Raw genomic sequence first — 25732 nt, 5'->3', positions numbered from 1 at the left:
AAGGACCAAAATCCAAAAAACAATAAACCAGAAACAAGGCAGAAAACACAAGGCAGGGATAAAGCACAAAACAGTTTTATTTGACAAGCTAAGACAACAACCAACAAACAAAAGACTGAAAGCCAGGGGTATAAATACACACAGGAGAACAAAAGAATAATGAATTACAATGAAAATTAATGTGGAAGGGGTGTGGTCAGATGAATCAACAACATGTTCAAATTGAAGCAGCGCTGGACATACAGATCAGTGTATGACATCAAAGTACCATGAGAGCTATAGAGAGCAGACAGCTCTGCATGCTTTCTCTCGTGGTACTTTGATGCAATACACCGATCGTTCTGCACTGCGCCGCTTCAAATCAGACTTCCTGTTGGTCGTAGCTGATGACTGTGAATTAGAAAGTTGTCCGGCTTGATGAGATCAAAATATGTACCAAGTTTAGTGACTGTAGCTTAAACTAACCCCCAAGTTTTGTCATAAGGTGGTGCTATAGAGTGCCTCTTCCACGCCCCTTTATGAGCTTTTGCCAGTCTATCTATCATTAATACTGATTTGTATGTTGAGTTTCATGAAATTCTAAGCATGTTATCTGCCTCAAAATCACCAGAAAAGGATATTCAAGTTTGACACGTTGCCATGGCAACAATATTTTAGATATCAATATGCCCTCAATAGTTTTACATCGGCCATATTTTGACATTATTCTGATGAAGTCTAAAACAAATCGAGTAAAAATAAGATGCTGAATTCAAAACAGCAAAAATGGCTGCCTAATGCTCCGTGTGTGTTCATGGTTTTTTTTTTTTTTGTGTGTGTGTGTTCACTAATCACTGCTGTGTGTGCGCACTTGAATGGGTTAAATGCAAAGCACAAATTCCAAGTATGGGTCACCATACTTAGCTACACGTCACATCACTTTCATTATTGTCAGTCACTGAAGCGTTACAGATTGCGAAAGCTGATTCCAAATCATCAGTTCTCATTCTGTTGGATCAATCTGCCACTTTTGACACTGTGAATTCTCAGATCCTCCTCTCATCACTGGGCATCACAGGGAACCCACTTCGCTGGTTTGAATACTTCCTGACAGGTAGGTCTTTCAGGGTGGCCTGGGGAGGGGAGGTATCCAAAGCACATTAACTGGACACTTGGGTTCCTCAGGAATAAGTTCTTGGACCCCTCCTCTTCTCCATATACACTACATCACTGGTACCCATCATACAGGCACATGCTTTCTCCTACCTTTGCTATATTGATGACACAGCTCTATCTTTCATTTCAACCAGACGATCCAATAGTAGCTGCACGGATCTCAGGCTGCCTGGTGGACATCTCGGCATGGATGAAAGAACATCACCTATAGCTCAACCTGAAAAAAATTAGCTTCTTGTCTTCCCTGCCTCTGCGACTCTACAGCATGATTTCACCAACCAGCTAGGTTCATCAACAATTACCCTATCAAGTTTAGTCAGAAATCTTGGTATTATCTTTGATGACTAGCTGACTTTCAAAGGCCATATTGCAAAAACTGCTCAATCTTGCAAGTTTGCATTGCACAACATCAAAAAAAGGTCAGGCACTTCCTAACAGAGCATGCTGCACATCTTCTTGTCCAGGTGCTTGTCATTTCTAGGTTTGACTACTGCAATGCTCTTCTGACTGGACTTCCATCATGAGCAATCAAACCTCTTCAAATGATTCAGAATGCAGCAGCACGTCTGATGGCAAAACTATCTGCTGCACCTTCTGCCATCCTAGCTCTTCTTGCTGTGGTTTCCACTTACGCATAAGCAAGCCCTCCTCCCAAAAATAAACCACCCCTGAAGCCTTCTACACACTACACAATTTTAGCAATCCTATAAGATCCTCGCTGGTCACACTGTGTGACATGGATCTAATAAACTTGGGTACGACATGCATGTTGACTGTACGATGATGACATCGATTGACTTGTAGTGCACTAGTCATTAGCATGCACTAGTGGTAAACAAAAAGGGCATAATGAATCACACTTTGACAGTTGTAGTTTTTATGTGTGCTGAAAAAAAGTGGAAGTGGCGAAAGAGGAAGGAATAAGAGCTTGAGGTTTTCTTGAGTTTTATGTTTTAGCACCATATCGTGCTGATTTCAAGTTGCATTTTTATTGGTTGGTCAGTAAACGTGGGTTGTAACTGCAAACACACTGTGCAATGAACATGCTGAATTTCTGACACTGGCAGAAAATTATTGTAGGCTATTTTTGGTCGCAAGACTGTGACAACGGCCATCTTTGAACCTCTCTCACTGTACGACATAGGACCACCGATTAGGAGCCACGATCACAGAATTCACCACGATTAATAAACCAACTCCAATATCACACCCAAGAAACACGTAAACAAACCCCACAGTTAACTGCTCGAGCACAAATAATTTGACAGGCCAACGCTCGTGCACAGCTAAGTTGACTGGCCCACTAACAATGTCAAACTTCAAATGTGCAGTATGAAGCATCTCAATTCATTAAACAAAAAGGCTACTAGAGAGTACAGATTCAAAAAGAGCGACATTTTTAGTCTTAGAAGTGCCACTCTTCTGCTTCCAGGCTTTACAATCCGCAATCAGATTATTTGGATTGATGCAAAAGAAACAAACTCGCTTATCAACACCCCCATTTGATTTATGAGTCATTTCGCCTTTAAACGAACGGGTAGGACGTTCTAACCGAATTCTCCACATTTCCCACCTGAGTTTTGACAGTCACTCCTGATGAAAAGAAATTCTTATGCTTCAACACAAATTCATCTGCCAGAACGCCAGCATTAGCAAAAGAGGTAACCTTTTGTTCGTTTAAATACACAACGATACTAGCTGGAACACAATTTTTCTAACAATATTAACTCCTGTAACTCCTCCAGGGATGTAACCCTGCTATAAAGACAAAATTTGTTCGAAAAGCACTCTTTTCTGTCACAAACTCTATGTAAGTTTGTTTGACTGTTTTCACATGTCCACAAAACTTCTGTCAATATGCTTTAGGAACCAACTCATATGCGCACAAAACAGCAGATTTTACGTTTCATCACTGAGGAAACGTCCTGGGGCCTCAAATAAACGTCCTGGGGGCCTCATTTATAAAGCGTGCGTACTTGGGCAAAACGTACGTACGCCAGTTCCCACGCAAAGGTTTGTGATCTATAAAAAACAAACTGCGGGAGAATGTGCGCACCTTTAAGCAAACTTTTGAGCCGTGCGTACGCACATTCTGGAGACCAAAGGGACACCGATGGTGAGGTCGTGAACTGAGTTGAGATTGTAGAAAATAATGTGAGAAGAACGATTATAAGAATGAATGACATTTATTTTCACTCCATTTCATACGTTTATCCACATTATCATGAAGATTAAATCCAACAGTTATTTGTGCCGATTGTTTTAGGCTACATCTAGTAAAATCAAAACGTAATTCAAAATGTATTAAAAGTAAAATAAAATAAATAATCACGCCTTACAGTCACATTGTCCAAACGGGAGCACAGTAGGGACATGGCGCGATACATGTGATAGCCTACAGAATAGCATGAAATACCCTTTTATTAGAGAACTGCAAGACACATGTATTTTTTCCTTAATGTACATAGCCTATTCACAAAAACGTCAAAGTCTGCAAGACAGTCATGACAAATTCCTAACTATTCTGTGTCAAGAAGCCACTATAACTTTTTTCTTAAAATTTTCTAAGTGATTTTTGTCAAGGTGTTAACGATCAGTATTTGCTAGAAACATATAAATTCTCCGGTGACCCGGGTATGAATGCTTCATGATGGCACACTGTTGGATCAATGGCAGAATAAGGAGAGAACGAGTTTTCAGGGACCATGATGATTTCCTGGCCCATGATGATGACTGGCTAATAAGCCGATTTAGAGTCCCTAGAGCTGTGCCTTGGATCTATGTGCTGAATTGGGTCCCAGTATTAGAGAGGGCAACACGCCGGAACCATTCCAATCCCCAAATACAAGTCCTCAGTGGACACCGGCTGTTTCCATTGGCAGACAGGTAAATTTAATAATATAAAAAAAACTAATTTGTCTCTAAGACCTTTTTGTATATGAAATAATTCTATTGAGCATCTCACCCTATAGGTCTGGTATATCACAAGCCGTCCCTGAGTGCCCTAATGGTCTGTCGTTTTTAAAGGTATACTTAATATGGTTAGTCGACAAAGTCTGGTTTCCCAATGTAATTCAATTCATGTTGCTATAAGGGCACCATCTGAAAATGATTTTGCTTATGTTTAATCGAAAGCATAGTGCACCAAATCATATGAAATGGTTCAACACAATGATTCCTTTATCTTGACACATATTCATGTAAGGAACAGACAAATGCAGGCGCAAAGTGGATGGCTGGCTTCAAGTTTAACAATAAAAGTAGGTAGTTTTTAATATCATTTAAACCTGAGGCCGACAGTGGCTACCCCCTGAGACGCTGGCTCTTTTTTAAAAACGAGGCGCCAGAGGAAACTCATTATAACGAGGTCCACTCTCGTGCCCGCTTGCAGTTGTGGAGCTGCAGGCAGATTGCTCTGACCTCGGGTTGGCAACTTTTATACCATCCAGCAAAAGTTTGAGGGGGCGTGTTGTGTTTTTGCACGTGAGACGGTATTCCTCTATCTCCCTCTACCCCAAATTCCCCGAGCCACAGCCCCCCTGGCCGACAGGATGACGGTGCAAGAATCCGTAGGATTGCCGTTCAAAGACAAAACTCAAGGTTCATGTTTTAACTGCATCTTTTAAAATTTCTTGCATCACTTCTCTCATCTGCCGTAGCTCATCTGCAACACCGTTGACAGCGTTTATTGTCTCTCGCTGTAACTGCAGGACTGCGTCAGTGGTACCCGACCACTTTTGGACGTGCCAGACGCAGAAGGGGCACTGCTTTGAGCTGTGACATCTGCTCTGAGAACCCCTCACCTGAACCTCCTGTTCATTTAACAGCTTCAACTCCGGAAGGACTGGAGGACAAACTCTTGGCAACATTTATCCATTTATCACCCCACACCTTCAAAGTACAGCGTTAATGATTTAACGGTTTACCTCCTTGTGGTTTCAGTCACGTCAGTGTCTCCCTCCTTAAACACGCTGACCTCCCCAATTATGTTAAGCCGCGATTTGATGTCCACTGATGTGAAGATCAGCTGTACATTGGCCCCCACCAGTTGCAGCCACGCTCTGGCGGTGGGCAGGACAGTTTTCTCTTTGCCTCCACCTTGAATGACATGAGAATCTTTATTTCACCTATTTTGCCTCAACATGTAACAAACTTTTTGAAAAATCAATCTATTTAATAGGTATATAGCCTAATAACAACACAAATGTAATATGTTGGTAAAAAAAATTTGTATCTAAGGTCGGACCATTTTTTTCTTTAATTCTGCAAACTGGTCCGTTCTGTCCACTGACAAACTTGACGGCAGAAGAAGCAATACTTGACTCTCACTGCTTCTTTTTACACCCCATGCTGTGGCCACCAAATAACCACAGTTTTCCGAGCCTCCACCTCCCCCTATGTTTCAATCTCAGTATCTTTAGGAACCCTTTTTTCTTTTCTCACCTGTCGCCATTATTAAAATTAGGCTAACAGAAATGCACGTTTTCACTTTCTTGGATTGAATTGGCGGGTCTCGCATGCCACCAGGTATATATGGGATTCCACTCTCATTTTATCATGCTGATCATCAGTTTGCATTGACTATTTATGGTTAAAAATGGGTGACATCTGCGGGTGATCTGTGATTTATAAAGGAACATTGCACATGTGCGTACGCACTGTTTTATAAATCGGAATATTTTTTGGCGTACGCCATTTTTGGCTTTTGGGCGCACGTAAACTTATATTAAACATTCCACATTTCATTTTATAAACGAGACCCCTAGACAGTACAAATGAGACTACATTGTAACAGCAAAGCCCACATTTATTTTGGCCATTTCAGTTTACCTGCTATTCACACAAACACAACAAAGTAGGAATTGACTTCAGCCTCCCTAAATGGAGGTACAAGTCAGATATCCTCAGTTACAGTTACGGTCATCTTTGGGTGGGGAAGGAATAGGAGGGAGACGTAATAATTGAATTTGATCCAATGGCTTTTACTCTTGCTCCTACGGTCGAAGTTTTTAATACTTGTAGAAAAAAAAAGACTTAATTTTGATCTCAGATTTCTTTAAAATTAAGATTCAAAAAGATACCACCAAACAAGTGCTTAAAGAGAATCTTTACGAGAAATTGATAGCTGCAGGTATCCTACCTAAGCAGTCTGATGACGTTGATGAGCTTTAGTTGGGTATGGCCGTGGATGCTGAATTAGTAGGTGCTACAGTTCAAGAGGTAAGTCCAAGTTTTGATTCTGTGCCTCAGGATCCAATGATTGCTCTAAAGTTAAAGGAAATGGATCTTTTGATTAAAAAGCAAGAATGTGAGGCAGAAATGATTAGGTTTTGTATGGTAGAAAAGCAGGCAGAAAGGGATACTGAAATGCATAAATTAGAATAATAAAAACTTAAATTTAACCCTAATGAAAATTCCATCTCCACCAAATTAGCCTAGTTCGATATCCTTGCCCATAATAACGACTTGAATTGAATTGTAATGAATTGGGCTTTGCGGGCAGATGCTCAGATTCTAAATCTAATTTATGCATTTCAATATCCCTTTTCTAAAAGCCTGCTTTTTCTGAATTCCCATTCTCCGTACGTCACTAACTCAGTTAGCTGGATTTGATTGTTGGCAATTATTCAATAAACCTTATCATTTTTTATCATTAATTAACCGTACAGCAGTATTAATTTTGGCAGCCATTTTTAATTTAGTCTTAGTCTTACTCAAATGTAAATTTTAGATATCATATTTAATCAACCTTGTCCTGTTTTTGTTTGGTCAAGTATAAGTCAGTGAAATGTATGCGCATGTATGTATGTATTTCGTCATGCTGTATAATGGTTAAACTGATAAATTATTTTTGCTTAAAATTATAATAGTAATGATTGTTGTCATTTGAGAAATTAACTTTTGCATTTCAGGTATTGCACTTTCTTCAGTAAGCACAAATCAAAAGAATGTGGACACATACATAGTGTATTTTACCTCATCTAGTGTACTGATTTATTATAGGTTTTTTATTATATAAATAAATACCAAAGACTTATACAATCTCTCTGTCTACATTATGAAAACAGTGAAATACCAAGTAATTCCACTAATTCCAAATGGCAAAACAACAGCGGTTGAGTAAGTGCATTTATTCAGCAATCACAATCGCAAACAATACAGTCGAGATCTCATGACAGAACTCAGACCTGCTGAATGATGCTTTCAATGAGATTGCTGAACTCCATCTTGTTTGTCTGTGTTTTCAGGTCATCTGCGGTGGCGCTTCCGCAATGAGGAGCGAGTGCATGTGCATGATTGACAGATTGCTTAAAATAAGCAAAACACAGCAGGGAGAAGATGGATCAATGTAACAGATGCTCTGATTCAGGGATTAGAACTGTTCATATCTGGCAACCGCACTCATGAAAGCTCACGTGTAGAGTAGTCCACAATAACATGTTGTCTCCTTTTTTGACGAATATAAAAAGATGTCTTTTTGAAATCTTTTTGAATACATTTTAGTCTGTCTTAATTCGTCAATGAAATTGCATGTTGATATAGTCTTAGTTATCGTTTATTAACCTTATTATCGTCTCGTCTTCATCTAGTCTTAGTCATGGGAAAAAAGCTTGTCAACTAACATTTTTCGTCATAGTTTTTGTTAACAAAATTAACACTATGTCATAGCAAAAGGTCCGTAAGCTTAAACCTGTTAAGGAGCATCTTATTTAATGTATTAAGTGGAATTGATATTTAAAGTCTATCCTAGCCACTGCTAATTTATTACAAGAGTACCCTACTAATCTGGGGACAATCATTTAAAATAATAATAATAATTAAAACATTTATTTGAAAATAATATTATAATGTTGTGTAATCTGAACACAGCCAGTTTTACTCACTGAAAGAATTATTTGTGATAAAATAATAACTTCATTGTATTAGAGTCTTACACACATGCTATACAGATAATGTAGAGTCGTGCATTAATTTGAGTGATTAAGGGAGTGGCTTGATATATCAAACCATAAGAAACTTTAATTAATGTTGTCATGTAATAAATCTGTTCAAATATAAAATTACATGAATTGCTAATTACTGTACATCATTGAACTTAAAATGTAAAGCCTGTACAAATATAAGAAATCGTGAATATAAATATTGTGAATCATGTAAAAAAAACAAAAAAAAAAACACCAGTGCACATTTAATTCATCTATTACTACATTTATGTAGATTTGTTCACTTGGCTGTTTCCAGAAATTTGTCAAGTTTTTCGTCAGTTGTCTTATTCAATTATATGACGTCATTATGTTGCCGTCTTGCTCCAAACAAATCAATCAAATCCTCAAATTTGTTTGAAGAACCAAATGATCTGCCCTTTACGAGTAACACAAGAAGGTGCAGTAATCTTAGACAACTTAATCCAGATATTTGAATCAGATCTGCAAATTTGTTTGAAGAACCAAATGAGCCAGAGATCAGTTATTACGATTAAAAAAATCATCTCAGATGTATTAAACGAGGTACGAAGAATGGGCCCCAGGGCAAAGATTAAAGCATGTTTCCGTCAACACTTCAGCCTTGTTTCCTTGCTTTGTTATACTCTTTGGGGCTTTTGCGGCGTTCACACACAATTGATATTGATGGGCGATAAGCATCAGCTGGAAAACAATTTGCGGTCTATGACGGAGAGAGAGGGAGAAAGAAGGGGGAAAACAACACAACAATAGATGACACACTCCCAATAATGCCCGTTTCAAAAGTAGTGGTAAATAGCTCTGCACAAACAGAAAAGTAGTGATAAAGAGAATTAAAATCATTGTTAAAGCAGCAGAAAAGCATCTGTAAATAAAGTCAAATAATGTGGAGATCATAAATGAACAACTGAAGGTACAGGTAGAAACACTCAGGGAATATGTGGTGGTTCTTAATTGTCCGAACCTGTGTTTATGGTTTAACTCAGCGTAACCATGAGGTCAAATAGTGAAGCTCTCCTGTGTTTGAAATAATTTCTAGGAGTGTTTTGGGACATAATGGACAGTTAAAGTGACACTGATTGGGATAAGCATTTTAGGATGAGTGGAGATGCTTTTATGTCCTTGGCTAATTTACTCAAACCAGCACTTAAACGAAAGATTACAAACTGGCAAAAGCGACTCTCTTAAAATAATCCATATTTAATCATATTCATGTTTCATCCCCTAAAATGTTCTTTTTCCAAATATTCATTCGTGGATGAATGCTTTAACATTTTAGGCTCCAGAACTTAGTTATACTGGGTTTAAAAAAAAGACAAATGAGATGTGCATAATGCCTTTACTGCAAACATGCTAAGTCACAGATGCCTCATAATGCTGTTTATATAATCAGTAATGGTGTACGTCAAAACAAAGTGCATGGAATTTACTCAGTATTAATGCATTTCATTAATATATTAGGCTAATCTAATTCAATGGAAACAACTGAGAAATTCTAATCACTCATTATGTTTATCTGTGCAGTTGTAAATAAATACAAATACTTTATAATAAATAAATAATTTTTTTTTTTTTTAGAATAATTTATTTTGCATCACACAGACATAGTACATGCACGAATATGAGCTTGTTGTTGTGTAAAGACACCTACAGACTCACTAATTAATACACCATGTGACAGTATCAGAATGTGCAGCTTTCTGTGATTCACTGACAAAGACACACTTGATCATCTGTTTGATCACCACATGAAGAGCTTTACATAAAATCATCAAAATGACAAAATAACAACATTAGAGTCTCGGAAGCTGAAAGTGACCAATGACAGATCATAAATGAAAACAGCAAAAAATCAGACACTCACCTCTAATATTTGTAGCTTGTTTGATTTCCTCCTCTGTGCCTGTTTTGTTGAACAGTAGCTCTGAAATCTGCTTCCTTTCAGGAAGGGTCATAAAAACAGGAAAGAGACATGAAACACACAATCACACCGTTGTGGGCAAACTAGGGTAGTTGCGGCCTAATGGTTAGAGAGATGTACTTGTGTAACCTGAAGCTCGTGAGTTGGTTTCTCAGTACGGGCAGGAAATGTAGGAGGGTGGAGTGAATGAACCTGAGGTGCCCTTGAGCAAACCACCTACCCTTGTGAAAAAGAAGTGTGCTTAATTGTATTAAAACTGTACTTTTTGTGTACTTCAAATCTCAAAATTATACTTTTTAAAAAGTGCACTTGAAGATAATATAATATAATTAAAATTAAAGGCCACTTAAGTGTACTTAAAGAGACAATAGGTCATACTTAAGAGCACTTTATAAAAAATGTACTTTATGATAATGTCTAATTAAGTATTACTTAAACATACATTTACATTAATTATGATTTTATTGTGCTTTAAATAAGTATTTTGATATATTTATCAACATACTAAATAAAGCATATATAAAATAATAATTCACTTAATTCAACTTGTGTGTTCTCCAAAATTACATTTGTTAATGTATTTTAAATGAATTAATATTTAGTCTGTAATATATACTATGTGCATTAATTAATTAATAAAAAAATAAATAAACTTCAATAAACTTTCCTATACAGTATACTCCATTAACACTTATTGGCTAAATTAATTTGGATTCAAATAGTCTACATTTGGTTTCTATTATAGGCTAAACTGCACTGTAAAAATGACTTTTAGTTAGGAGATTGAGTCTAACCACAGTCTTTGGACTAACTACACAACGAATGAGAACAACTTCAACTTGAATAGAAATAGAAAGCTTGAAATAATACGTAACCACGCAGTGTCTCTTTTGTTTAATGCGCATGCGCCAAAATACTACGTCATGACGGTGCACTACTTCACCAGATTTTGAAAAATGCTCTGTGTGCCATGTTTATGTAATCGTGATGTGTGAGGGAACAAACAAGAAGAGAACAACGGAGCGCCACGTTTGGATGATTACAGATGAGACATGTACTGCAGATGATGAATCAAATAAGTATATCTTGATATACATTTTCTTTATTCTTAATTTAGTCTTGCCATTCATGCAGCTTTCACCGTAACGCGGCAGTTCTTGCTACATGAACTCAGGAGGTAAACTGATTGTGTAATTTCCATCTTAGAAACATTGCCAAGCTACCAAACATGTTAACTGTTCCTGATGCAGAAAAGCTAGTTCATGCATTCATGACCTCTAGACTGGACTATTGTAATGCACTGCTAGCTGGTTGTCCTGCATCTTCAATAAACAAGCTACAGGTAGTCCCAAACAAAAATGCAGCGGCTAGAGTCCTTACCAGGTCAAGAAAATATGATCATATTACCCCAATACTACAGTCTCTGCACTGGCTACCTATTAAGTCCCGTATCAGTTACAAAAATATTATTACTTACTTATAAGGCCCTTAATGGCTTAGCTCCTGCGTACCTAACTAGTCTTCTACCCAGCTACAACCCCATCACGCTCCCTAAGGTCACAAAAACGCTGGACTTTTGATAGTACCTAGGATAGCAAAGTCCACTAAAGGAGGTAGAGCTTTTTTTCGCATTTGGCTCCCCAAAATCTGGAATAGCCTTCCTGATAATGTTCGGGGCTCAGACACACTCTCTCTGTTTAAAATCTAGATTAAAAAACACACCTTTTTTGGCCAAGCATTCAAATAATGCATCTCATAATTTTGGACTGCAGTTTATATCTGATCAAATGCTCATTATTATTCTTTAACTTCGGTTAAACTAATTAATTTTACTTGGCTGGAACAGCAGCTACGCTGATTATGTCTCTGTTTGTTTCTCTGTTTCTGCTGGATTTACATCCCGTGGTAACTAGGATTTACACAAGCTCCAGTCTGGATCCAGAACACCTGAGAAGAGATGATGCCAACCCCTCAGAGGACCTCAGATGATGCTAACCCAGAGACAACATACAGAATTACCACATTTTGCTATAAGTTTGATTGCATAATTGCTGTTAATAGTGTTAATCGTCTGTTTGTTTACGTCTTTTTTATTGATTTTTCTCTGAACATTTCTGCCATAGGCACATGAACTGACAGTCACCACTGATAAGCTACTACTAAATATTGTAGAAACTTAATTTTCTGTAAAGTTGCTTTGCAATGATTTGTATCGTAAAAAGCGCTATACAAATAAACTTGAATTGAAAAATTGAATTAATTTATGTCTGACTGCATTCTGATGTCGGAATGTGATCGCGTGTGTGGACCAAAAAAAAAAATTGGCTGCTAAAAATACAATATTTTATTTTAACTAAACAATTTAATATTAAATTTAACGCTACTGAACAAAATTCAAAGATCCGATCTTGTAATATTTAATGTACATAATCAATATTATAACCACCAGTAATATTCAATATATCAGCCACCTCTAGAAATAATGCTGTTTTTTTTTAGAATAAAGAATAAAGTCGAAATGTTTAGAGAATTTAAATCATAGAAATTAAAGTTATAATATTTTGAGAGTATGGCCTTTATTGCACATGCAAATGTCCCGGATTGAGAGCACCGGGAGAAGTAGCAGGCCACCGGAATTGATTTGAATATTGTTGTGTCCGAGCGGCCGCATCATCTTAACGGGATGAGGAAGAGTCAGTTTTAAGGATTTACGGAAACAGCTTAATATCAAGATTATGATTTTTATTAACAGACTGACCAGGAACAACTTTTTATCTTAACATCAGCTCACACACCCAATCGACATTCCTTTGGGGGGCGCTGTAGCTCTCTTATTTAATGCTTTTTTTTAAATACACTCAAATATATGTGGGATTATTATCAGAAATCACACCATGTCTCATACTCGGGGACAGTTTACTTGGAAATTATATTTCATGTCTTCCATTGCATTCGTTATTTGTAGTGCGCCAGCCACCCAATAGCAATAAGCATTGTGCTTTTAGGAGGCCTACTTTTAATATGTCTCCGCTTTCAAAATCAGTTTCATAGCGAAACACAAATAATGTCTTTATTTTGTGTGTTTTTCAAGCTCTTTAATGATCGGATCAAAATTCCAAGTTTGTGAAAATTCCACCACACACCCAAACTTTATTCCTCACATGTAGCCTATTTTGAGTTTTTTTGTTAATAAAATGTTCTAAAAGTTGAAGTGGGCTCCAACTGATAACATAGGCTGTTATATTGTTTTACTTTCAGAGGTAGCCTGTAGGCTATAACATGTAAGTGACTAGGACTATTCACAAGCTGTATTATTCATGGTATAATACAGTTAATGATTGGACATAATATTTAACGGCTTCCATTCATTATTTGTAGCACGCCAACTGTCACGAATCTGGTATATGAACTTCCATTCATTTACCACCAGAGGTCACCCACTCACTACATGGACTCCTGCACTACACCCACTGTTGCACTTCACCCCCGATTACAGTTCCCATCACCCATTGCACTAATTGCACACAGCTGAAGGCAATGATCACACACACACTGCTGAATCCGCTGATTGCACACAGCTGTACCCCACCACACACTCACTATATAAACACTCACTCAGACAACTAGATGCGCTTATCACTAGTTTATTCCATGTTGTCTTGTTTTCCTGCTTAGATTTGCCTTTCTGTGTTTTTTTCCCTCGTGTTGTTATCTTTGCCTGTGTTCTTTGGATTACCTCTCTCGTCTTGCCCTCTTTGGATACTGTTTGCCCCTGCCTTGTACCTGGGTTATCCCTCTAGTCTCGCCCTGTTGGATGACGTCTGCCGTTGACTGGACCCATTCTTAGTTTAATGGATTGCTCTTGCCTTGTCTGCTACATATCTGTTTGCCTTTGTCTGACCCATGCCTGTTTCTGACCACGTCTTCTAATAAAGTTTGCAAATGGATCCGCTTGTCTCACGTCCTGTTCAGCCCGTAACACCAACCACCCAGTAATCACAATAATTTTGTGCTTTGTTGAGGGAAAATCTCCCAGCATTCTTCTACCATGTTGCCCTGATGATTGAGGTAACGTTAATTCAGCTCTTAGGTGATGCAGATGTGGTCAAAAGTTTACACACACCTTGCAGAAATTACCATTTTTTAATGATTCTATCTCTCTACCCTCTTATTGCTTAAATTATTAACATTTTGCTGATACTGTAAGGTGTATATAAACTTTTTGGACTGCAATTGTGTCTATTGCTTTCACTGGATATGTTTTATAACAATGGTTGTTCTTTTCTTTGTTTGTTTTTTTTTCTTCTTTTTTCTTTCTTTCCTCAATGTATTTTTTCTGACTTTCCTGCCTCTTTGGATCTTTTCCGTTCACACAGACTGTGAAGAGAGATGGTGTGCAGCTTCATGACATTTGAAGTTTAGTCCCGATGGAGAGCAGTTCAAGTTCATTTGGAGTTCTTTTTTTTATTATTAATTTATTCAGTCTAAACTTGCTTTCACTAATGCTGCAGTAAGATTTTAGAAGAAAACTTTAGGTCCTGTTTAATGTTGGTGCTAGTAAAGGTTTGAGAACTAATGGCCGGGTTCCACTAAGCCAGGATCATTTTCATGAACATGCCTTAAAAAAAACATTACTGGTGTGCATCTTAAGACAAAACAAAGGCACTGGTATTTTTAAAGATCAGTCAGTGCAAATTTCTTTGAGTTGAAACAGCTCAGAATTACATTTTAGTCCGGGGCTGGTCTTAAGCCTTGTCTGTGAAACCAGAGTAACAAATAACACAAATTTTTAACAATAAACAACAAAAGTTTCAATTGTTGTACATGGAATGATAATTTTCTTGATTTTTTTTGTATTAAGTGTGTGTGTGTGTGTGTATGTGTGTTAGTAATCCTATATGTTATGGGGATCAAATGACTCCACAAGGATAGTAATACCAGTAAATTTTGACCTTGTGGACATTTGTAGGTCCCCATTGAGGAAACAGTCGTATACATCATACAGTATGATGTTTTCTGTGATGGCGAAATTAGCATTGTTCTCCAGACTCTTTCTAATAATTGAGTTGAAGTGTTGTAACTGTGTATAGTGTTGGGTTTTTCTTGTGCATCGGCAAAAAGTGTTTTTGTGTATTTGTTTTAGAGATTGTCAATAAATAGAGGGTTTTCCATTTTATTTTAACTAGGTCAAAAACTATTTCAAATAATTAAATATATTTAATTAAATATACTAAATTTCAACTTCATTGCCAGAGATATATGTAATGGAAGTACATTTTAGTTCACATTAATTGCTTATTCAGAAGTGCATATTTACCATATTTCAAAGCACATATAAATTATGTACCACTTAAGTGGTTTAAAAAATCACTCAAAAGTTAAAAAAATCAAAAAAAATAAAATTAAAAACTAAAATATATTAAAAAAAAAAACAAAAAATAATAAGTTTAATTTATGTGTCACAAAAACTACATTTAAAACACACACAAAAGAATATTTAAAACACAACAATAAAGTATATTTTAGTTAACAGTAATTGCTTGTCAGTACATTAGTTGTACACTTTAACCATATTTTAAAGACACTAGAAGCAATTATGAACATATAATTGTACATATAAAGATGTACTAAAAAGACCCACTTAAGTGCTTTAAAAAAAGCACTCAAAAGTTTCAACTTATTGCATTTATATAATTTTAAAATGTGATACATTTGAAATTAATTACAAATATAACGTACTTAAGTGGTGAAAATGCGGTGACACACATAAGTGCAAATTAAATGTTAAAGTATATTATTTCCGCAATAAGTACACTTATAAAAGTATACTTAAGTGCACTTCTTTTTCACAAGGGTAATCTAATTTTCTGAGATACTGAATTTGGGATTTTCCTTAGTTGTCAGTTATAATCATCTAAACTAAAAGAAATAAACATTTGAAGTATATCAGTCTGTGTGTAATGAATGAATATAATATACAAGTTTCACTTTCTGAATGGAATTAGTGAAATAAATCAACTTTTTGATGATTTTCTAATTATATGACCAGCACCTGTGTATATAAATAATATATAAACTACAAAATGTGTTTTCAGTTATATTTATATAAAAATAACACACACTTACACAAAAATTCAACTAAAAAATCACATTAAAAAATATTAAAAACTATAACACTTCAAAATTTTTTTAAATAAATAAATAATTGTTTTCTTTGTTAATAGTTATTATTGTTGTTGTTGGTTTAGATGAACTCTCTAAGCATGTACGCTTTTGCGTGGGAAAGCAGAACTTTTATTTTGATATGTCGATGTGACGTCATAGGCGCGCGCCGCGCTCCGGCTCTGTTGTGATTCGGCTGAAGAAAGGTGTTTTTTAATCACTTAAAGTGTTTAAATCAAATGGAAACAGTTATTTTTTGACAAGACAAGAGCTGTAAAGTGTTTTTTTGAACGTAAGTTGTACTGCTTTATCCGATGTTAATTTCTGTTATTTCTCGTGAGTGAATGAGTAACAGGAGAAACGCGTCTCTATAAAGTGAATCATCTCGTCGTAAACACTTCGACTATGTGTGTGTTTACTTCTTTATTTAGCTAGTTGATAGAGTTGGTGACAAATAAATACAGTTAATGCAGAGACAAACTCTGAAAGCAGGGAGAATTATTCACTGAAAGTGAAAGCAGAATATGTTTATAACACACATAACGGTCTTCATTTATTGCTTTGACACTTTAGTATTATGTTATAATTTGTGTCGATAAGATGCTTTTGTTACCCTTACTAGTGTGCTGACTACTGAACTAGGGAGCTGATTGAGACACACCCAGAGATTTAGATTGGGTTTATTATGATCTGTTAATTATTCTGATCTTAAACAACAGAGAAGCTCCTGTTGAAGAGAGACTGAGGGTTCTACACAGTGTTATAAAGATGGAGTGATATTAAAGAGGAGAGAGAAGACGTGAAGATTGAAGACACATTCAGACTCAAACATGAAGAGACTGAGACACACACAGGTTGGTTTTCATTCTCAAAGCTAAATGACAGTCTTGTTGAAAACATCTGTTCATGTAATCGCTGATTTAGTAAAGCCTCTGAAGTTTGAGATTTTCACAACATAATAACAAACAAAAAAATCTTGGTTTCACTGTATACCTTTATTATGGAAAAAATGGTCATTTACTATAAATTACAGGATACAGTTAACTGTTATTAATTACGATACTTCTATGTACAAACCCGATTCCAAAAAAGGGGACACTGTACAAATTGTGAATAAAAACAGAAAGCAATGATATGGAAGAATCAAAATACAATATTCAAAACACAACAAAAAAAATATTATAAATCAATCAAATGTTTAAACTGAGAAAAATTTATCATTTTAAGGAAAAATAAGTTGATTTTAAATTTCATGGCATCAACACATCTCAAAAAAGTTGTGACAAGGCCATGTTTACCACTGTTGTGGCATCCCCTCTTCTTTTATATACAGTCTGCAATCGTCTGGGGACTGAGGGGTGAGACAAGTTGCTCAAGTTTAGGAATAGGAACCCATTCTTATCCAATACAAATACACTCCTATATTCTCAAAAGCCTTATTACTTCTTCTTTGTTGTATTATTACTACTATCATCAACAAAAAAACAAACATGGATTTACTACTCTAACCATATTTTAACCATGGTATTTGTACAACTGTGGTTACGCCAAAAATTTTATTTTCGTTTTGTTGGGGTAATTTTTTTTGTGTTGAGCATTTGCAGCTCGTTTCTGTATTTGTTTGTGTTGCAAGTATTTGCAGCACGTGTGCTGTCAAACTGATGAAGATGTTTTCTTAATCTCCTGGTGCTTCTTCTATTTGAATGTGTTTTGTGAAGTTGCAGCGGGTGGAGCTCTCTTGGCCACCGTGCCTCGCCCCTATTTTGAAATCTTAGCCCCACACGTACATACACAACCATGGCAACGACGATCGCGGAAACAACACAAGCATATTCAAACAAAAGCCAACATGGATAAGTTGTGTGAAACAAAGCAAAATCAACGTTACTCACCTATCAAAAAGAAACAAAGCAACCTCGGTGTCCAATTCGAGCCCTTCCCACTCCTTCAGTTTCTCTCCACTGTTGGAAAGCTGCTCCGATATTTACGCAGGTCCTACCTCTTGCCTGATGATAACCCTTCTTTTTAATGTTTTGTTTCTCTGATATTTTCCTCTTTTTTATCTGCCATCTCTCTCAATCTACAGTTGATTGCTAATATGCTAATTTTGAATAAAAGCATCTGCTAAATGACAAAATGTAAATGTAATGTAATATGCGTCCTGTGTACTCAAATTGGGCACTCTCTTCTCGCTATCAGGACAAGACACGCCCCCTTACTGCTGATTGGCTACAAGTGTGTTTTGGGACTTGTCAGACACTGCGGTCAAAAGCGTCTTTCAAAAAACCGATTAGTAGCCTACAAGTTTAACCCTCTGAGGCCTGAGGTTGTTTTGGGGGCCTAGAGAAGTTTTGACATGCCCTGATATTTGTGTTTTTTTTCAGTTGCTTATAAAAATATAAATGGCTAAAGGCTAATAACACTGTAATAATATGTGAGCAGCATGTATGTACATGATTGTGTTTTTGAGAAAGCGACGTTTATGTGTGGTTAGTGAAAAACTAAAATTTTGACGTCACTGAAATAAGGCAATAAAACACTTAGAGAACATTTGTTCACAAGACTTCTGAGAACAGATTTTCAAGCCTAAGAGTTTTTTGCTTTAAAATGATGTGAAAAATCATCTGATTACTCGCTCACAGAAAACAATATATTGATTTACATTTTAAAGACACTTTTTGTGTAGGAGAGGTATATGCGAGAAGGCGTCAACTATCATGCATACTGCTGTGATTCCCACCTGAGAAGACAAAGACCCACATAATGAGCCTTTCAGCCAGGTGTGTGACTGAGAGAGAAGAGTTACAAGAAAGACTCTGTGGACAAAATACTTTTTTAAAAATACATTATTAACCATTATTGTGATGGTCACTGATACTAATACTAATTTATAGAAAAAAAAGAACACAATACCGACATACCACATATTAGCACACATATTATCATGGAGTGATATTTACAGCTTACTTGATACATTTACACCTCAGAGGATCCCGGGTATAACACATCTCAAAATACTTACACCAGAGTAGATATTGATGAACAGAAGCTTAGTATTTTTCAAAATTTCAGTATTCGGTACCGATACCAGTGAAAATCCACGGTTCTCGGTACCAATTTCGGTACCAAACCAAAAATTTCAGTATTCGGTACCGATACCAGTGAAAATCCACGATTCTCGGTACCAATTTCGGTACCAAACCAAAGTTTAATTTAGACTAAATTTACCAGTAAAAATTTCATGGTTCTTGGTACCAAAGCAAAACACAAAAGCATGCTAGACAACACACTATTTTTATTAATAAAGTTAAACAATGTGCCATTCTTCATACTTGTTTAAAATTGTGTTTTCAAGTTTTTCCACAAGTAATAAATGAAAATAAATTACAACCCTAAAAAAAAATTTTTATAAATTAAACAATATACGCCATGACCCAACAAGTTATAAACTAAAATATTATTATAAATGTAAAAAAAAAACAACAATGGCATAATTTAAGTATTTCAAGCCAATGATTGTAAACATTTGAGTGATTAAATAACTAGATAAAATAACAAAACAAACAAGTCATGACTGAATAAACATTCTTATTATTTATAAAACTTTAACATTTTTATAAATTAAACAAAAATATGCCATGAACATGAACAACAAGTTATAACATTAAAACATATTATTATGTAATGCAAAAAAACCAACACAATGGCATAATTTAGTATTTCAAGCCAAGGTACTTCCTGTAAAACATTTGAGTAATTAAACCATACTAGATAAAGGAACAAGCATTTTTTCAAACAAGTTCTCACACCAAAACAATATCTGGCCTACACAAAGAGGTTATTCCTTAAGTTACTTTCTTTGGCCATTTTCAGATTTCTAGAGTAAAGAAACACTAACATATCAACATGTTCTGACTCAGTCTTGAGCGTCTTGGGCTAACAATGTACCCTGCAGTACTGAACACTCTTTCAGATGAACAGCTTGATGCAGCAATGCAAAGGTACTTCCTGGCAAACTCTAGAGTACCCATATTTGTTTTCCAACAGGAAAGTGGATCATCCTCAGCACTGACTTCAGGCATCATGCGACCGCTGACACCAAGTGTATCTTTTCCTTCATCTTATACTCGTCACTTCCAGAAAGAGGTGCTTGACTTGAGGATGCTGGCTCTCCTTTTTCTTTCTTTCCCCTTGTATGGTGGAAAGCAGAAACTTTCATGCTCAAGAAACTGCTTTGGTTTTTTTTTGATGGGCTTAGACTTCTTTTTTTCCTGTCTCTCCTCCAGACACCCGAGATGCATTTCCTTCATTTTCATTGCCCCATTTTTTCTCAAGATGTACCTCATCCCGGAGTTCTTTGCTTCACATCATCCTTTAGAGAGGACAAAGCTGTTTCTTAAATCGTGGATCAAGGTAGGTTGCAGTGTTCAAAAGAAACCGCAGCTGCAGGTCAAAATAGCGATGCTGAAGATACTCGTGTATCTTTTCTTATTTACAGCAAGGTGGAGATTGTGTCCAAAACAAGGAATCCAGGTGTAGTCCTCAAAGGCTTTTTTGTTATTTGTGGCATCGTCTGTTGTGATGCCTGACATTCTTGCAATGTCCAACTTCCAGTCTTCAAGTTTTTCTTCAAAGGCCTCCTTCAAACTTTCAGCAGTGTGGTCTGTGTTGAGAGACCACAACAGCCAAGACACCAGGATTGCAATTTCCACGATTTTAGTAATGTACTGCAGAGTTACAGACATGAAAGTGTCTGCAGTTGTACTTGTCCAAAGATCTGTTATGCAGCTGTAAAACAGTTTGTCTCTGAGATGCTGGATTATGAGGTCTCTGGTGTCATTAAATATGCTTAGAATCTAATTGTACAAAAAAAAGTTTAAGACTTGGAAGCTGGTATTTTGGGTTGAAATGATGGAGCATTTGTTGGAATCCACATTTTTGAACTGTATAAATGGGCACTTTATCCATACATATGAATTCAGCAACAGCTCGGTTCAGCTTTCTTGCCTCGGGTGAGTTTTTGTCATATTTTTGCTGCCACTGAAAAGCTTCTGTAAATGTTGTCTGTTTATGAGTTTGCTGGGGTGTTCCATGGTCTTCCTCCGCCTGCAGCTGTAAAAAAATATAATAAATATACTTTATAAGTATAGAAGTCAAACAATGGGCTGAGTCTGAACAAATGAAACATTAGTTTTTCTCTAATAGCAAACCTCAGCTTTTATAATAAAATCTAGATAAGTTTAAAAAATGAATTAAAAATTATACATTTCAAAATGTACTCATTCATTTGTAAAATAAAAAGTTTTTATCTGTTAACTTAATTTAATGCACAATGAATAAATGTGAATGATCAAGTGTTTGTATTAACATCCGCAAAAACATTAATTAATGTTGGAAAATATATTCACTCACTGTAAGTTGATGTTAGATAATGCATGAAGTAGCATAATGTTAGTGAATGGTACTACTATCATAAGTTTTTTAATGCACTTTTATTTAATCAAACTGTGTTCGTATTTTATTTTATTTTTTTAAACCTGCTAGTTATCCAGCCAAGAATAAGCCTAGGTTAGAACTGCTTTTTTGAAAGACTGATTTTGAGGACATAAACACTGAACCATACATTTTTGTACACCTTTTGGATATACAATCATTAAAAAAAAATTCTAGTGTGTAAAAGCAGTAAACGCCTTTATGTCGTCCTGTTTGTTTGTTTTTTACCCTAATTAAATGTATAGGAGCTTTAAATAGTTAATAAAGAATTTTAATTCTAACACTTATTATATTAGCGTTAGCCGCATCACGGATGCTAACCATTTACTACACAAACGGCTGTTTATTTCTATCCGACTGATTCCGACATTCAAATTAAAATATTATATATAATTCATAACAGAAGCTCTATATTTGAAATTAGTCTGAAACTTACCTGCTTGAACTCTTTCATCAGATATTTCAACATATTTCAACATGTATGGCTATATTCATGAACAGAGAATAGCATATCTCAGTAACGTTTTGTCTAACCAATCTCACTGATATTAGGCTAGTAACAATATATATATATTTTTTATATCGTATTGCTGTTTTATGTTATATAACATAAAAAAAATATCGTATCGCTGGGTATGAGAATCGACATCAAAACGTAACTTGAATAACCATCCAATCAACACCACAAATGAGTATTCACTGAGTTATCATTCATTTTATTGACGCGTTTCTGAATAAAGATCACCGCAGACCGAGGCTGCAGACAGCGCACCCTGTTTGTTTCCTTTATTTTGTAAATGCACAAAGTTTTGTTGTTATTATGTGTGGATACAATTAAAACTAAACCTTTTACAGATTTGATTGATGTATTTCTCTTATCTGTATGATCAAAACAAGTGTAATTTAAGTTCTTTTTGGTATTATCAGGAGAAAACGACACAAAGCGCATATTTTCATTAGTCGGCCCCAGAGGGTTAAGGAACGGCAGGCAGGGCACTACTTAGACTAATGTACATAGCGGAAACCCTGATTAATCCCCTGTTTACCAATAGAGCCTTTCATTGAGACAGTGAGGGGGACGGATCGGGTCACTATGAATCTGAGGGGGTCATGTCCCCCCCGTCCCTAGTGCCATCTGCGCGCCTGCATGCAACCCCATACCATCAGAGATGCAGGCTTCTGAACTGAGCGCTGATAACAACTTGGTTTGTCCTTGTCCTCTTTAGTCCGGATGACATGGCGTCCCAGTTTTCCAAAAAGAACTTCAAATTTTGATTCGTCTGACAACAGAACAGTTTTCCACTTTGCCACAGTCCATTTTTAAATGGGCCTTGGCCCAGAGAAAATGCCTGCGCGCTTCTGGATCATGTTTAGATATGGCTTCTTTTTTTTGACCTATAGAGTTTTAGCTGGCAACGGAGAATGGCGCGGTGGATTGTGTTCACCGACAATGTTTTCTGGAAGTATTCCTGAGCCCATGACATGAAATCAATTACAGTAGCATTCCTGTATGTGATGCAGTGCTGTCTAAGGGCCCGAAGATCACGGGCATCCAGTATGGTTTTCCGGCCTTGACCCTTACACACAGAGATTGTTCCAGATTCTCTGAATCTTTGGATGATATTATTCACTGTAGATGATGATAACTTCAAACTCTTTGCAATTTTTCTCTGAGAAACACCTTTCTGATATTGCTCCACTATTTTTCGCCGCCGCAGCATTGGGGGAATTGGTGATCCTCTGCCCATCTTGACTTCTGAGAGACACTGCCACTCTGAGAGGCTCTTTTTATACCCAATCATTTTGCCAGTTGACCTAATAAAGTTGCAAATTTGGTCCTCCAGCTGTTCCTTATATGTACTGTTACCTGTCCCCCTCTTAACTTTTTTTTTTTCCTGTTTAGCTCTCATGAAATCCAAAATGAGACAATATTTGGCATGACATTTCAAAATGTCTCACTTAAACATTTGGTATGTTATCTATATTCTATTGTGAATAACATATAAGTTTATGAGATTTGTTAATTATTCCATTCCTGTTTTACTCACAATTTGTACAGTGTCCCAACTTTTTTGGAATCAGGTTTGTACTTAATAATTATTTAAACATAAATTATTAACAAGCTAAGTAAATAAGGTACACTAGAGATGTTTTAGGACATTGAATCAAATGACAAAAAATAAAAAATCCTTGTGATGATGGATGGATCACTACCATAATAAATTCAAAATCTCAACAGCCATTCACTACCATAATAAATTTTGGAAGAACCAGTGCCCGGTTTTGCACAAAGCACCTTAAGTTAAGATCACATTGGTGTTGTAGGTTTGGTCATGGGGCCTGATTATGTGGATGTGGCTATTGTGGTTCAGGGTCATTTCAGCACCAGTTGGCAGCAGGAAGTGCAACACATACGACAGACTTTAAAATAGTCCTCCTTTATTTACCCACTTAAATGCATATGCGCACTGTGTGACGATGGTGGCTTAGTGCTTGAGTCTGTTATATCTGCTTACTATTAAATTGATGGTTTTAATGCTTTAAACATATATTTGTTGTTTTCTGCTTTAGACATGATGGCGCTGAAAGAGGAGAGTCAAGATCTGAATCAAACAGGAGATTTCATAACCGGAGAAAAATCTTTCTTTGAAAAAAGAGCTCAGAAGGCTGGAACTAGAAAATGTTTCACCTGCCAACAGTGTGGAAGGAGTTTCTCTCAGAAAGGAAATCTGAAGACTCACATGAATATTCACACTGGAGAGAAGCCGTTCACATGTGATCACTGTGGAAAGAGCTTCACACATCAAGGAACCCTTTATACCCACAAGAGTCTTCACACCGGAGAGAAGACGTACACCTGCAAACTGTGTGGAAAAACGCTGAATCGAAAAGGAAATCTTCAGACTCACATGAGAACTCACACCGGAGAGAAGCCGTTCACATGTGATCAGTGTGGAAAGAGTTTCACTCGTAAAGAAAGCCTTAAAAATCACATGCGGATTCACTCGAGAGAAAGCTGCTGTGTATGCCATCAGTGTGGAAAGCGTTTCACCGACAGTAAGCACCTTAAGAATCACATAATGACTCACACTGGAGAGACGCCTTTCATGTGCCATCACTGTGGAATGAGCTGCGCAAACAACACACTAACCTTGAAGTCCACTTGAGAGTTCACACCGGTGAGAAACCCTTCACCTGCCAACAGTGTGGAAAGAGCTTCTCACGGAAAGAAAGTCTGAAGAATCACATGAGAGTTCACACTGGAGAGAGGCCATACACATGCAAACAGTGTGGAAAGAGCTTCACAAAAATAAAGGATCCCGTTACACCCACATGAGGACTCACACTGGAGGGAAGCTTTTCACGTATCTTTAGTGTGAGAAGACTTTGGTATATCAAACAGATCTTTGATCTGAGTCATTTAATATTGAGTGTCTGCCGATACTTGTATTTCCCTAGCACTAGTTATTCAAATCAAACCAATGTGAACAGGGATATGCAGAGAGTTCTGTTGCAATGATACACATGCGTGATCATAATAATGAATATGTAATCATCTTGCATTTTATATGTAAAATAAGCAGAGTAATTGCAACAAAAAGTGGAGATAAGGTGAGAAAGCATGAAGCTTGCGGTCTCAGAAGGACAATCTGTCGGTCAAGTAAGCAAGATGCAACCCATAGCAATGCGTTATGTCAACATCTGACAGCAGATAAAAAGAACTTATGAGTGATTCCTTACAAGAGTGGAAGTATGTGTGTAGCTCTCATTCATGCACGCACATTTGAGCTGCTTCATCAGCCCTGATACTGATCCTTGTCAAGAACTTGAAGTCCGTAAAAAGTCTTAAATATCATAAAGACTTTGGGAAAGTCTCCACATTTTTGGAGCGCAAATGGAGGAGACATTTGAAAAGGCAGACATGTTTTTAAATTGGCTGGAGACTGTAATGGTAACTGATTTGAGAAAAAGAGAATTTGAGAGAAATTCATGTCCAGGATCTCAGTCAGTTCCAGTGTTCAGCACAGATTACCAGGTA

The 25732-nt window shown here is 36.6% G+C and overlaps 2 protein-coding genes across 2 annotated transcripts in view; one reads left to right on the top strand and one right to left on the bottom strand.

Moving 5' to 3' along the window:
• Window positions 1-10131, bottom strand: part of LOC109098242 (NACHT, LRR and PYD domains-containing protein 3-like) — a 59628-nt gene extending 49497 nt beyond the window's left edge. Inside the window, 1 exon segment of the mRNA XM_042746686.1 lies at window positions 9982-10131. The gene's annotated coding sequence lies outside the window, so the exon portion shown is untranslated.
• Window positions 10132-15790: 5659 nt separating this feature from the next.
• On the top strand, window positions 15791-24860 carry LOC122141008 (gastrula zinc finger protein XlCGF49.1-like). The gene is made up of 3 exons (XM_042746678.1): window positions 15791-15795; window positions 16969-17054; window positions 24265-24860. The coding sequence occupies exons 1-3, from the start codon at window positions 15791-15793 to the stop codon at window positions 24858-24860; spliced, it is 687 nt and encodes a 228-aa protein (XP_042602612.1).
• The last annotated feature ends 872 nt before the right edge of the window (window positions 24861-25732 follow it).

The sequence above is a fragment of the Cyprinus carpio genome, chromosome A4 (assembly GCF_018340385.1).
Source record: "Cyprinus carpio isolate SPL01 chromosome A4, ASM1834038v1, whole genome shotgun sequence".
Lineage (NCBI taxonomy): Eukaryota > Metazoa > Chordata > Actinopteri > Cypriniformes > Cyprinidae > Cyprinus > Cyprinus carpio.
This window is presented reverse-complemented; position numbering and strand designations above follow the sequence as displayed.